This window comes from Neofelis nebulosa, chromosome 3 (assembly GCF_028018385.1).
Source record: "Neofelis nebulosa isolate mNeoNeb1 chromosome 3, mNeoNeb1.pri, whole genome shotgun sequence".
NCBI lineage: Eukaryota > Metazoa > Chordata > Mammalia > Carnivora > Felidae > Neofelis > Neofelis nebulosa.
Window position 1 is genome coordinate 176,947,845 of NC_080784.1, and position 14,041 is coordinate 176,961,885.

At 36.4% G+C, this 14,041-nt stretch overlaps 1 protein-coding gene across 1 annotated transcript in view; it reads right to left on the reverse strand.

Moving 5' to 3' along the window:
* The window catches only part of DTHD1 (death domain containing 1), a 65,480-nt gene that overhangs the window by 38,502 nt on the left and 12,937 nt on the right, over nucleotides 1-14,041 (reverse strand). Inside the window, exons 5-7 of the mRNA XM_058722885.1 lie at nucleotides 13,574-13,818; nucleotides 2,424-2,588; nucleotides 167-456 (exon numbers count right to left, since the gene is read on the reverse strand). Of these exons, the coding sequence (XP_058578868.1) occupies nucleotides 167-456; nucleotides 2,424-2,588; nucleotides 13,574-13,818 (700 nt within the window). The remainder of the gene's footprint in view (nucleotides 1-166; nucleotides 457-2,423; nucleotides 2,589-13,573; nucleotides 13,819-14,041) is intronic.

Below are 14,041 nucleotides of genomic sequence, written 5' to 3' on the forward strand. Positions count from 1 at the left end.
AAGAGATTGAAGCAAAAAGCAAATAAGTCTTTTTTCTTTCCCTACTTTTCATAAGCCTCCCCTCAGTTCTCTGAAGTTTTCCTTGGTGATACAAGTTTAACGAAGGCCTTCAGAAGCTTGTGGCTGCTAGCCCATAGAGCATACAAAAAGGTGTCTTTGTACTTACTTGAAGCAAATATATTTCCAGTAAATCTTAAAAGAATTTGTTCTCCTTCTTTGACTTGGAAGCCGCGTGAAGACTCTGGAGGGCCACTGAACGATTCCAAGCGCAAGTTCCGAAGCACCTGGTTTAAATCTTTAGAAGGAACCACTAGAATGACTACTTTATGTGGATTGTCTTTCTGGTGACAGAGTACAACACAGGCAGTGGTGCTGAGCATAGCTTCTTCTAGAGCTTTCACAAAAGAAACCAAGAGGCTATTTTCCACAACGGAAGAAAGGTGTAGCACAATAAATCTGCGCGGGAGCAAAGAGGCATGACGTGAGGGAAGCATACAATCTCAAAAGTATCACTGATAAGAAATAACACCCATTATCATCCAAGCTTTCGTTAAAAAACAAAAAACATCATGGGGCCCCTGGGTAACTCAATCGGTTGAGTGTCTGACTTCGGCTCAGGTCATGATCTTGCAGTTTGTGGGTTCGAGTCCTGCATCAGCCTCTGTGCTGACAGCTCAGAGCCTGGAGCCCGCTTCAGAATCTGTCTCTATCTCTCTCTGCCCCTCCCCTGCTTGCGCTCTGTCTCACTCTCTCTCTCTCTCTCAAAAATAAGTAAACATTAGAAGAATTAAAAATTAAAAAAAAATAAAATCAAGCGTTCTAATAACCAACTAGTTAGATTCCTGAATGACTTTAATGAACCTCCTGGCAGTCAGGAAACCATTCAAACCAAACCAAGTTCTAAACAGATGTTCACCAAGAAATCCCCCAGGGTCAGATCAGCTCTAAATATGGCAGCATATTTTAAATTGTATTTTAACTAGCATCACCAAGGGTTATAATTTCCAACTATAGAAGAGAAAGATAATCAAGATAATTCATTTACTACCAACAGGATAAAGAATAGATGTCATAATTAAGTAGAGATTAAAATATTTTCTCTGTCACTGTGGTGTCAGAATCGTTATGAATAGACCTGTTGTGAGATGAGTCTTGTCCACTCTACCCAAATTTAAATGTTGGAGGCCTAATCCCCAGTACCTCAGAATGTGACCTTATTTCAACATGGGGTCTTGACAGGTGTAATCCAGTTAATGTGAGGGCATTAGATATACACTAATCCAATATGACTGGTGTCATAAAAAGGGGAACTTTGGGTACAGAAATGTGCATACATGGAGAATGTCAAGTGAACATAGAAATGGACACTTTCAAGCCAAGAAGAGAAGCCTGGAACAGATCCTTCCCTCACAGTCCTCAGAAGGAATGAATCTTGCTGACATCTTGATCTTGGAGTTTTAGCCTCCAGAGCTATGAGACAATACATTTCTGTTGTTTAAGCCACCTGGTTTGTGGGACTTTATTATGGCAGCCTGGCAGACTAATATAGACATCCCTCTCTGGGCTGGATCCTTACCGCCTCACACACATCCCCCAACTCTTCTCCACAAAAATTGCCTTACATGATCGCCCTCAGCCAGAGAATCCCTGCACCCACAGACAAGGACTCACTGATGCAGGGGTGTATACCAGCCTCCTTGGTACTCACACTCCTGAGCTTCCCGGAGGTACCAGGCTGAGGTAAACTTCTGCTGAAACCATAGGTTTTCTCAGCTTATTCCCTTGCCTTACTCATTTCTTTCATTCCCTTACAGGATTCACCTAAGAGTTCCTCTCAATAAATCAATAAATCCTCATATTAAACTCTGCTTCTGACCCGAGACAACTGTAGTGGTAAGATCTTCCATTTTGAAATAAAAGCTATCTTTAGACACATGATTGCCTTCTCTTTATGAGTGTCTGCTCCTCATGAGCCTTAAAACTGTCTAAAACTCTTCTCATAATTAGCTGTCTAGAAAACATGGAAATGAGGAAGGCAAAATAAGGGCACGGAAATAACAAATTCAGTTTACATATACATGCTTATGAGATTAGCATAGTATGAACAGTTAATTACTGTCTTCATGGAATTTCATAAATAAAAGTGCTGTTTTAAAACTATTTTGGAGTTAAAGGAAGTCTCTAAAAATAAATCTAAGTTATGAGTGATTTCCAAAAGCACTTATTAAACTATCATGAATGAAATTATAGATAGCATATTCATATCAATTCTGGTTTGTGTTTTCAGCACACCCTGAAGAACTATTTATATTCCTATATGAGGCATAAAAACCTAATCCTATAATTTCATTTCAGTAAGCATCACTTATAATTCATCAGGATATAATACCGTCAACTTGTATTGTTTACAGGTATTGTATTACCTCTCTAAATGTTCGCGCAATTCAAATGATATCAAGCCACTCTGCATGGTTCTCACTACAACATTATCAAGCCCAAACCAACCACTGTCTCCACTTCTGAATCCCAGTAATTTCAAAGATTCACAGCCATTGTTCCCAGGTTTCCTCATGGAAGTGCTTTTTGTCCTGTACAATGGTAGGAGAGGAGAAACTGGTAAAATTTGTGTAGCATGAATCTTATTTAATGCATTAATTCTTTCAGTAAGCAAATAATCCAATAACAGTACATTAAATGTATTCTATGGGCCAATAATTCCTCTATGCACCGGGAACACAAAGATAAGAAACATATAGCCCTTACTCTCCTGAAGAGTACAGTATTATAGTATTACCCAAATATGGGGCAAGGTGATCGGTGTGATAATTAAGGGAATGCACAAGGTCGTTTAGAAAACAGAAGGAAGGTGCTCAGGGAAGCTTGCAAAGTGAAAATGTTAATATTTGACGTGAACTTTGGAAAATGAGAAGCATTTTATTACTTGCAAGAGAGTTTAGGGAACACCCCAAAAACATTAATAAAGTCACTGGTGAAAACCCAGATGCTTCAGGGGAGCCAAGAGTAGTGGGGGCACCTAACAGGTAAGACCACAGATTCTGGAGCAAGACTTTCTACTTTCAAATCCTGGGTGGATCTGAATCTTATTAACTATATGACCAATGGGCATGTTATTTGATCTCTCTGTTTCAGTTTCCTTATTTATAGTATGAGAGTAACAATAGTATCTACATCATAGAGTTAAATAGTATCTACATCAATTGAATTAATATTTTTATCCTAATTCCTACAGCAGACATAGCCCATTAGCTTTCTTGCACAGTCCCCCCTCCTTTTCAACCTGCATTTGAATGTACCATGTGATACCTTCCACCAACCAGAGCTGAATTTACTCACAGTAGACCAAGTTTCAACACTCAGCAAATTTTATCTTTTTTCTTCGGAACTTGACTAAGAGGACCAGAGATTATAACTTGTCACTGCTGTCATTTAGCTACGGCACCCTGGGCTATAAAAATAATTAGCACAGAGAATATTAATAAACGAAAAAAAAAATAGAGGAGATGCTAAGAGACAAAAGGAGAGAAATCAAAATGAAAGAATCCATGTAGTCCTAGAGATGGAATAGCCTGACAATAAACTCTTTTCTTGAATTCATAAATGGATACCTGTTCCTCAGAAAGGAAGAAAAGTTCTTGATACTGAACATCGTGGGGGGGGGTTCGGGGGGGAAGGTCTAATGATAGTACAAGTCACAAGGGGTAAAAACCATGTTAGCTAGTTACTAAGAATGAAGACCCAAGTGTGAATCCCACATCCTTATTTGTGAATACGATTAGTTATGGCTCTAAAACCACCTTAGTTTTTACAGGTTGAGCTGTCCAATAAGCCATAAATTAGGAACTAAACTTGATTTAAAATGTCTACTCTGAAATTTTTAGATTCTATTGATTCCTTCAGGGAATCAGCCAGTTTAAAATATGGAGAATAGGGGAAGAAATAACATTTAGTTTTTGGCTTTTGGTTTAAAACCACAAATAGAGTAAATTTTGTAACACTTGGAAGTTAATTATTTTTTATGGAGTTTTTAAAGATTTATTTATTTTATTTTGAGAGAGACAGAGACAGCACAAGTGGGTTAGGGTCAGAGAGAAGGAGAGAGACAGAATCCCAAGCAGGCTCTGCTCTATCAGCACAGAGCCCGATGGGGGGAGGGGAGAGCTGATCTCAGGAACCATGAGAAAGCAACAATAGGAAGCCTAACCAACCAACTGAGCCACCCAGGCACGCCGGAAGTTAATAATTTATTAACACAGGAAAATACACTGAAACTGAATCCAAAACTCTGGTCATTTACTAGAAAATTACTTAATTAAATGCATGATTGATTTTTTTTTTTTTTTTTTTTTTCTGATGACAACTCCTAACTTTTTTCTCCCAGTGTTCTAAACATTTCTGGGGACCTACAGGTTCTCAGCAGTAGCAGAACTGAACCCTACTCTCCCGTCCAGGTGGGTCTAAAACCTGAGGCATATAGTGCATTTGGCATTCATTAACAAAGTTTGCTTTAAAAAAAAAAAATCCCATTTTTTCTGATTTCTGAGCACGTGATAGGATCGCACTTCCTTTCTCCAGTGATTGAGTGGGGGCCATATGACTAGTTCTAGTTAATAAACAGTGAATGTCACTTGGAGACCAAGCATTTAATTGCTCATGTGCATCTACTCAAAGCTTTTTCTTCTGCTACCCATGACAGCAGCCAGAAAGTGGTTGCCTTTCAGCCTGGGTACTGGAGTGAGGATAACCAAGAGACAGCCTGCCTTTGAGGACAACACAGCATGTGTGAGATATGGATTGTTGTCATCAGCCCTGGGTGAATTCAAGTTTTTGTTAGCCTAGCCTACCCTGTAGAGTGCATCTTCCTCCCAGTCCTGGTGATCTGTTCAGTGATGGGTTTGTAACTGATTTAGGGTGAGAATAACTCTCAGGGCCTTTATGCATATCCATGGGGAGCTTCACCTTCTACTGAACTTGGAATAGCAAGATGGAACTGTCTTGCCAGCATGAGGGACAAGCATGTCAAAGAATGGAATCGGCACAGAGGAGGGCAGAAAGAGAAGAGAGAGACTAGGTTCTTTCTGGTTGAAGAAGTATATAAAGATAAATATATCCCCAGACTTTTTGTTTACATGAACCAAAGAATTCCTTTTTCCTTAAAACTTTGGGCTTGCTTTTCTGACACTCAAAATCAAAAGAGTCCTCAATGATATAAAGATCAAATTTAGATTTCATGACATATAACATTGTGTAAGTTTAAGGTGTAAAATGTAATGGTTTAATACATGGATATGTTACAAAATGATTATTACCGTATAGTTAACGCATCCATAATCTCACATTTAGACTTTAATATGATAATAGATTATACCTCCTCTTGAAATTAAATGATTTGCTAGCATCCTTATCTATCCCAGCTGTTCTTGACAACTCTGCAAATAAACTCTTCCTTTTATATATGCTATTAGCAAACTTTCACATCTCCTATTGTCTAGCAATGGCTAGCATTTGATCACAGTCCACAGAAAATTCTGATGTACTAAGAGTTCCATAAAATATAATCTTCATTAAATAAATTTGTTTATTCAAGAATTACTGATTTTGCTTTTTTCTTGAGATGAAACTTTTTCCGTACCCAAAATTCCAGGCATTGGGGCAATTATAATTGGCCCATTTTGGGTCAAGTGCTCAATTATATTTAACAAGGACATTAAAAAACATGGAAACTACCATTAGATCCACATGGATGGAAAGAACACTTTCCATAATTTGTGGTACAATTTCCAAAAATTAAAGTGGCTGGGTAGACAAAGCAACAGATGTCCACTCCAAGCTGCCTTTCTCAGGTCTAACAGTGCCCTGGTATGTTGTTCTGAGATAAATGCCTTAATGCCACACCACTGAAAGACACTCAGAAGATTTTTTCCAAGATAAAAAAGATCTATCTGTCTAGGGGCACCCAGGTGGCTCAGTCAGTTAAGCGTTGGACTCTTGATTTCAGCTCAGGTCATGATCTCAAGGTTCGTGAGTTTAAGCCCTGTGTGGGGCTCTGCACTGTCAGCTTAGGATTCTCTCTCTTTCTTCTCTCTCTCTGCCCCTCCCCTGCTTGTGCTCTCTCTCTCTTTCAAAATAAATAAATAAACTTTGAAGAAAAGAAGTTATATCCCAAGGTTCTACAAGTAGAAATAGGCATTACTGGAAACTTTTCAAGGATAGTTTCTTTCTTTCTTTCTCTCTTTCTTTCTCTTTCTTTCTTTCTTTCTTTCTTTCTTTCTTTCTTTCTTTCTTTCTTTCCTTTCTTTCTTTCTTCTTTCTTTCTTTCTTTCTTTCTTTCTTTCTTTCTTTCTTTCTTTCTTTCTTTCTTTCTTCTTTCTTTCTATAGCAGTTTTAGGTTCACAGCAAAATTGAGAGGAAGATGCACAGGTTTGCCATTTACCTCCTGTTTCCACATATGCATAGCCTCCTCCATTATCAATATCCCCCATCAAAGTGGTACCTTTGTTACAATTGGTGGACCTACATTGATATATCATGATCACCCAAAGACCATAGTTTATATTAGAGTTAACTCTGTGTTGTACATTATGTAGGTTTGAACAAATGTAGAATGACATGTAGCCATCATAATAGTATCATACAAAGTATTTTCACCACTATAAAAACCCTCTATATTCTGCCTATTTGTCCCTCCTTCACTCCAATGTCTGGCAACCACTGACGTTTTTACTGTCTTCATAGTTTTGCCTTTTCCAGAATGTTATACAGTATATATCATACAGTAGGTAGCCTTTTCAGATTGTTTTCTTTCACTTAGCAATATGCATTTAAGATTCCTCCATGTATTTTTGGTTTGATAGCTCATTTCTTTTTGGCACTGAGTAATTTTCTATTGTATGGATGTTATTCATCCATTCTTGACATCTTGATTGCTTCCAAGTTTTGACAGTTGAGAATAAATCTTATATAACATCCATATGCAGGTGTTTGTGTGGACGTGTTTTCAACTCCTTTCAATAAATATCAAGAAGTGCTATTGCTGGATAGTATGATAAGAGTATGTTTAGTTTTGTAAGAAACCACAAGTTTCCCAAAATAGCTGTACCATTTTGCATTCCCACAAACAATGAATAAGAATTCCTGCTTCTTCACATCCTCACCAGCATTTAAGGTTGTAAGTGTTCTGGATTTTGGCCATCGTAATAGATGTGTATTTGTATGATTTTTGTTTTAATTTGTATCTCAGTGATGACATATGCTGTGGAGCATCTTTTCAGATTCTTATTTGCCAATCATACATCTTCTTTGCTAAGGTCTCTGTTAAGGTCTTTGGCCCATTTTTTAATCAAGTTTTTTGTTTCTTATTGCTAAGTTTTAAGAGTTCTTTGTGTATTTTGGATAACATTTCTTTATCAGATGTACCTTTTGTAAATATTTTCTCCTACTCTGGGGCTCATCTTCTTATTCTCTTAATATTCTCTTTCCCAGAGCAGAAGGTTTTAATTTTATGAAGTCCAGCATATCAATTATTTCTAATGTGGATTGTGCCTTTAGTGTTGTATCTAAAAGTCATTGCCATACACGAGGTCATCTAGATTTTCACCTATTAGGTGCAATTAGGTGAAAACACCTTCTAGGAGTTTTGTAACTTTTCATTTTACATTTATGCCTATAATCCAATTTGGGTTAATTTGTGAAAGGCATAAGTGTTGTCTACATTTTTTTTTTTTAATGTGGACCTCTACTTGTTCCAGCACTATTTGTTGAAAAGTCTGTCTTTATTGCATTGCATTGCCTTTTCTTCTTTGTCAAAAATCCATTGACTATATTTATGTAGATCTATTTCTGGGCTCTCTATTCTGTTCCACTGGTCTATTTGCCTATTCTTTCACCAATACTACACTGTTGATACTGTGGTTTTGTAGTAAGTCTTGAAGTCACGTAGTGTCAGTCTTCCAATTCTGTTCTTCTGTGATGGTTTCTTTTTGATTTCTTAAGTTATGTGGTAGTTTTACCAACGTGTTCATTTTATTATCATCCCATATGATGCATATATTTTACAGATATTGTCATATAAGACTCACATATTACATTTGAACATAATAATCTTAAAACCAATGGCAATATGTAGAAATAGTATTTTTCATGAGCAAAAATATTTACCCATCTGACTCTCTAAAGTATTTCTTATATAATATGGAATAAGTTTTTATTTAACAAATTAATTTCACCTTTCACCACTGTTAGGAAATCTTTTCTGGTTCATAATTAAATGACTCTCATCTTTTCCCCAGAAACCATTCAGACATAGAGGAATGTAATGTAATAAAGACCGCTAATTCTTCGTATTTAGACCATGTTTTGGCCTCACCTAGTTTTTACCATTTTTTTTATTTTATGAAGCATGGAGTGCTTCACTGTGTTCCTATTTCCATAGAAAATGTTCAACTGTTTTCACCCTTTGATGTAAGAATGTTAGTATATGTGCTGCCAAAGCAAGCACATGAAAGAATGTTAAACAAATAGTTGACACAGGTTCTCATTTTATTGTTTAATATGCTCCACTGGAGAGAGAAATGCATCTACCATATCTAGCACTAATAGCAACAGCATAGTATAAAACACTAATTCAGTGTTGTTAAAAAGCATAGGATTACTAATACTATTTACATTTCCATAAATTTATTCATTAATTTATTTAACTCACACAACTTTTTTTAACACCTACAATGTTATGCTTATGCTGAGTGATGATTAATGGAAAGGAGAATGATACTATAGTATGACATAGGATGTGCGCAAAGAACGTGGCTGACGCAAAGAGAGGAAAAATCAATCCCTCCTAGAGATCTTAGAATGTCTTGACAGATATGGACACAGTTAAGCTACTACTTACAGAATAAACCAGAGTTCTTCACCTAAACATGACAGAAAAAGAATTTTCTAGCAGAAAGACCATACACTAGAGCAAAGAGATGGAGGGAAAAAAAAGAAATTAGTACTTTGGCCAACTGAATTGATGACAAATGGCCATCTTCCCACTACACAGGAATGCTGGACAAAATCTCTGTCTCTCTCTCTGTCTCTGTCTCTCTGCCTCTCTCTCTCTCTCACACACACACACACACACACACACACAGGAAAGTAGAGGAACTCAAAAGCTGGAAAAAAAAATCCCTTAGATCTGGAAACAAACAAACAAACACACTTCAAAAAGTTGGAATTCTCTTCTCTCCCCACAGAACATGACCAACTGGTTCTATGGAAGCTCCCACCCTCATCAGTCTCCTCCACACGCACACCCTGCCCCACTAACTGTGCATACGCACCAGGTGTGTGGGGGCTGGAGCTTAATATATTACCGGGTACATCAGATACAGCCTCTAGCTATTAGCTGGAACTAACTCAGTCATAAAACTGGAATCCCAAAAGGGCAGCACTGGCCGTAAAATGAGAAACAATAAAAACAACCAAAATCTCTTTGAATATTGGCTCAAGAAAGCAACAAACACACAAAGCTGCTCTGGCAGGAGGGAGGGGGAAAAGAAAAGTTGATCTAAAAATCATAATCAATACTTGGAAATGAATTTCTAAGGACAGAATTAGCATATAGACAAGGTACTAGATTACACCAGGCTAATAGATAATCTTAAACATCATGCTAATAGGTAGGTGATAGAATAATCTCAATAAAACTGTAAAATGAGTATGTTTACAATGATTAAGGGGGTAACGAAAGAATTAGAAAGCATAGTGAAAAAACAGCATCTTAGAACAAAAGATTTTTAAAATATATCGATATCTTTTTTTTTCTTTTTTTAGAAATGAGAGTTACAATGATTGAAATGAACAGTTGAAACTACTGATTTAAAAAAAAAAAAACAACAGTAAAAATGTAAGGGTGCCTGGTTGGCTCAGTCAGTTGAGTGTCTGACTCTTGAGTTTGGCTCAGGTCATGATCCCAGGATCTCTCTTTCTCTCTTAAGATTCTCTCTCTCTCTCTCTATCTCTCTCTCTCTCCCATTGCCCCTCTCTCCCCCCTTTCTCTCTCTACTCCTCTCTCCCACTTGCTCTCTCTCTCTCTGAAAAAAATAAAAAAGAAAACCTAATTTACTTTAATAAATAAATAAATAATAGCAAAATATAAAAAAGGTAAAATACATGAGGAAATCATCTCAAATACAGCATAGAAGCTTTTAAAAAATATTAAAGGTTTGTGTAAGATGAACAACAGTATAAATTATGTTTACTCCATTTATATTTGTTTAATATAACTGATGATTTTATTTATATCATCTTTTCTCTTTAATATCACCATGCTGTTTTCTTGTTTTCCTTCTGTTATCCTTTTGCCATATAAACTTTTCCTTTTTACTTTTTGCTTTGTACTTTTATGAATGAGATTGAGGCAAGACTGATTTTATTCCTTTTTACTTAATCTGCTTCTGCTAAACAGATTGTTAAAGAATTATGTTTTATTTAAATGTGCATTTCAAATCTTCCATGTTATGCCTAAGTATGGGTTTTTTTTTTTTCATAAATTGTGTCTAGTAATCAATCAGCACTTTCTAAGTCAAGGCTTTAATCAACGTCAGAAAATCAAATTCAACTATGCCTTTGATTATTGCTTCTTTTATGGTTGTTTTGGTTGCTCCTTTGATGATACCTGTAATTATTAGGTGACATCACTTCAAATGACTCCTTATCAAACACTGGTCCCTTTTCATCTCTGCTTGTTATCTTTGTATCTTATCCTGTTGTCCTCTTGTCTTTTTCTAGTCTATCCTGATGGCTTTCCGTTTCTCAGAAATTTTGCTTACTGGATCATACTACACTTACAAAACAGATTTCTAAAATACTCTGCAGGTAACTGTGATTCTCATTATTCAAGTTACTGTGAAATGTCAGAATGATGCTCTCTTTCTTTATTTCCATAGTATGTTCTTTGGTGTTTTTATTCCGCTTTTCAAATCTTTTTGATTAATATTACAATTTTTTCCTTAGGAAATCATGTAGGATTTTGTATTTTTTCCCTTAATCTTGAATGAATATTTGTCCACTCGCTTTGGTAGCCACTTGAATCTCTTTCTCAGATCTGGAAAGCAGATCCATGTGTATAATTTATAAATCAATTTTCAGTGTCTAATAGTTTTTCCTGAGTATAATTTATCTGGAGTACCCCTGTGTAATCTTCTACCTGAAAAAAACTGGATTTCAAATGTTTCGAATCAATTAAGTGTATGAAAATGTGCCACCCTCAGCATGAGTTCTACTGGGGCTCCTCTCGCCTCTGCTCTTATCTCTATACCTGTGGGAATTTCATTTTTGACAATGCAGTATGCTGCTTCCAATTTGTCTTTGCATTCTGCTCTGTCATTTCTGAGGCATGTGCAAATATAGCAAAAGAGGGGCAAAGGAACACTGATCTAATCAGATCCAAAAATGGTATCTGTGTGTTACAGGGATAAATTTCTATTTCTCAGACTAGGGGATTAGACCATCAGGGACAAGCTAATTATTTTTCTATCATATTTATTGCAAATGAAGCTGCTTTGTTTTATGATGGAAAATACATATCAGTCACAAATTATTTTTATTAATCCTTTGCCATCCACCCTCTATACATAGTAGAAATACTAGGTTCCAGCAACAGGTTACTGGTAAGAATCCATTCTTAGGATTAAGTTCTTATCTTTAAAACTATGTATGGGGGCACCCGGATGGCTCAGTCAGTTAAGCATCCAACTTCAGCTCACTTCATAACCTCATGGTAAGTGAGTTCGAGCTCCACATTGGACTCTGTGCCGACAGCTTAGAGTCTGGAGCCTGCTTTGGATTCTGTGTCTCCCTCTCTCTCTGCCCCCTCCCCCACTCATGCTCTGTCTCTCTCTGTCTCTCAAAAATGAATAAATGTTTAAAAAATTAATAAAAACAAATAAAAAATATATATGTATCTCAGGGGATATTTAAAATAGCATGTCTTTAATCTATTAGACTGGTACATTTTAAATTTGAAGCTTCAGGATATTTCTGGTTTTAAATCTGACTTTACATTGGTACACAGGAACATGGATTAACTAAACTGCCATTTGGAAGATTATATATCTATATAGATATAAATGAATGGATGGATGGATGGATGGTTGGATAGATAGATAGACAGACAAATAGATAGATAGATAGATAGACAGATAAATAGATCTCCATCCCAAGTAGCAAAAGTATATATAACTGGATCATGTCTATATTTTTATGTTCTCTCACTTAAATCTAACACAAGGGAAAGTTTAATTTCCTCTCCCAGCCTCAACCTAATATTCTACTATTGCCCTAAATCGCAAACATTGTGGGAAAGGACAAATAATCCACATCTCAATTTCCAGCCTTGCAGTTTCAAACTTAATAAAGGATGGCTACATAGAGTCATAAATAAATCTAGAGATATGTAAGGGTGTCCAAGATTGTGTCACTTGGTAGGTATAGTGACTTATACATGTTATTAATATCGCTGAGTCTCAGTCTTCTCACTAATAAAATGGAGATAAAGTGGGGTGGGGGAAACTGGATAAGACCATATACACAGGAAACCTGGTACACAGTAGATTCTCAATTAATAGTAGATAGTATTTCAATTAAGTCTCTGAAGTTGTTTCTCCCTTTCATTTTTCAAAGAAAAAAATATTTCCTTCAGAAGTGAAGAACAGAAACATCCCCTTCTACATTTTTCATTAGAAAAGAAAAAATAAGCATTAAATGAAAGAACAGGAATTAAGATCGGGATTATCTGTGTAACCTATTTGTTGTTAGCATTTCATCTCCAATGTCATTTCTGAAATAGGCTAGCATTTCATTTCCAATGTCATTTCTGACAAGTAACTCAATATGTATATTTGTCTCATTGGTGGGGATTTTGCGTAATCATAAAAATTAAGGGATTATCCACCTGTATTCCACCGATATGGCGAATACAAACTCAAATTTAATTTTGTTTTAGAAAAGTTCAGGTTAATCTTTTTCCTACATTAAGAGCACACTCTTAAATATAGAAGTTAAAATCACTGTACCACTTCTTTATAATTAACCATGTCATAATTTCTTTGAAAGCAAAGATTAATTTTACCTCTTCTGTGTCTACCCTACCACATAGCATACATTGGGGCCTTTTGTGGGTCTAAAATCATTACCTTTCATGGGTCTATAATATTTTATATCTATAGTAAAATCTTGCATGATATTTCAATAATGGTTTTTTTTTAACGTTTATTTATTTTTGAGACAGAGAGAGACAGAGCATGAACGGGGGAGGGGCAGAGAGAGAGGGAGACACAGAATCGGAAACAGGCTCCAGGCTCTGAGCCATCAGCCCAGAGCCTGACGCGGGGCTCGAACTCACGGACCACGAGATCGTGACCTGAGCCGAAGTCGGACGCTTAACCGACTGAGCCACCCAGGCGCCCCTCAATAATGATTTTTAAATATATGACATCAAATTACATTTTTAAATTATTTACATTTCTTTGTTTATCATCAACTCAGTTAGAGATACAAGGATTTAGCTCACCGGTTGAGGTACAGTGGTATGATCCTTTTTGTAGTAGCACTAGCCATTCTTTTATGATCTATCTCAGATGCAAGATTTTTTTTATCAGGGTGTGGAGAACAAGGTAGGAATACAGTGACTGGCTTCTGGAAAGGATGTACCAAAGGGTGCTTCATGTGGATCAGCGGGCTTGTTGATATCACCTGGTAGGAAGTATCTTGCTGTGTTTTTAAATATGCCACCAAAGATGGGTCAACTGGTTGGACCTAAACAAGGAGAAAAATGCATATATTCCTATATTTTGATAACAAAAGATGCAAAGTATCAGCACATTTCTAAGCCAATTTTCTGAAAATTTGACAGAATCTAGTTTTATGTATTTCTCTATGTGTTGTTGACTGGAAGCAACACTGAATTAATTTATTAAAAAACACAGCATTTGGCCCCCCTTTTACAAAGTCTTTCTGAATTTAGATTCCTTGTCCAATG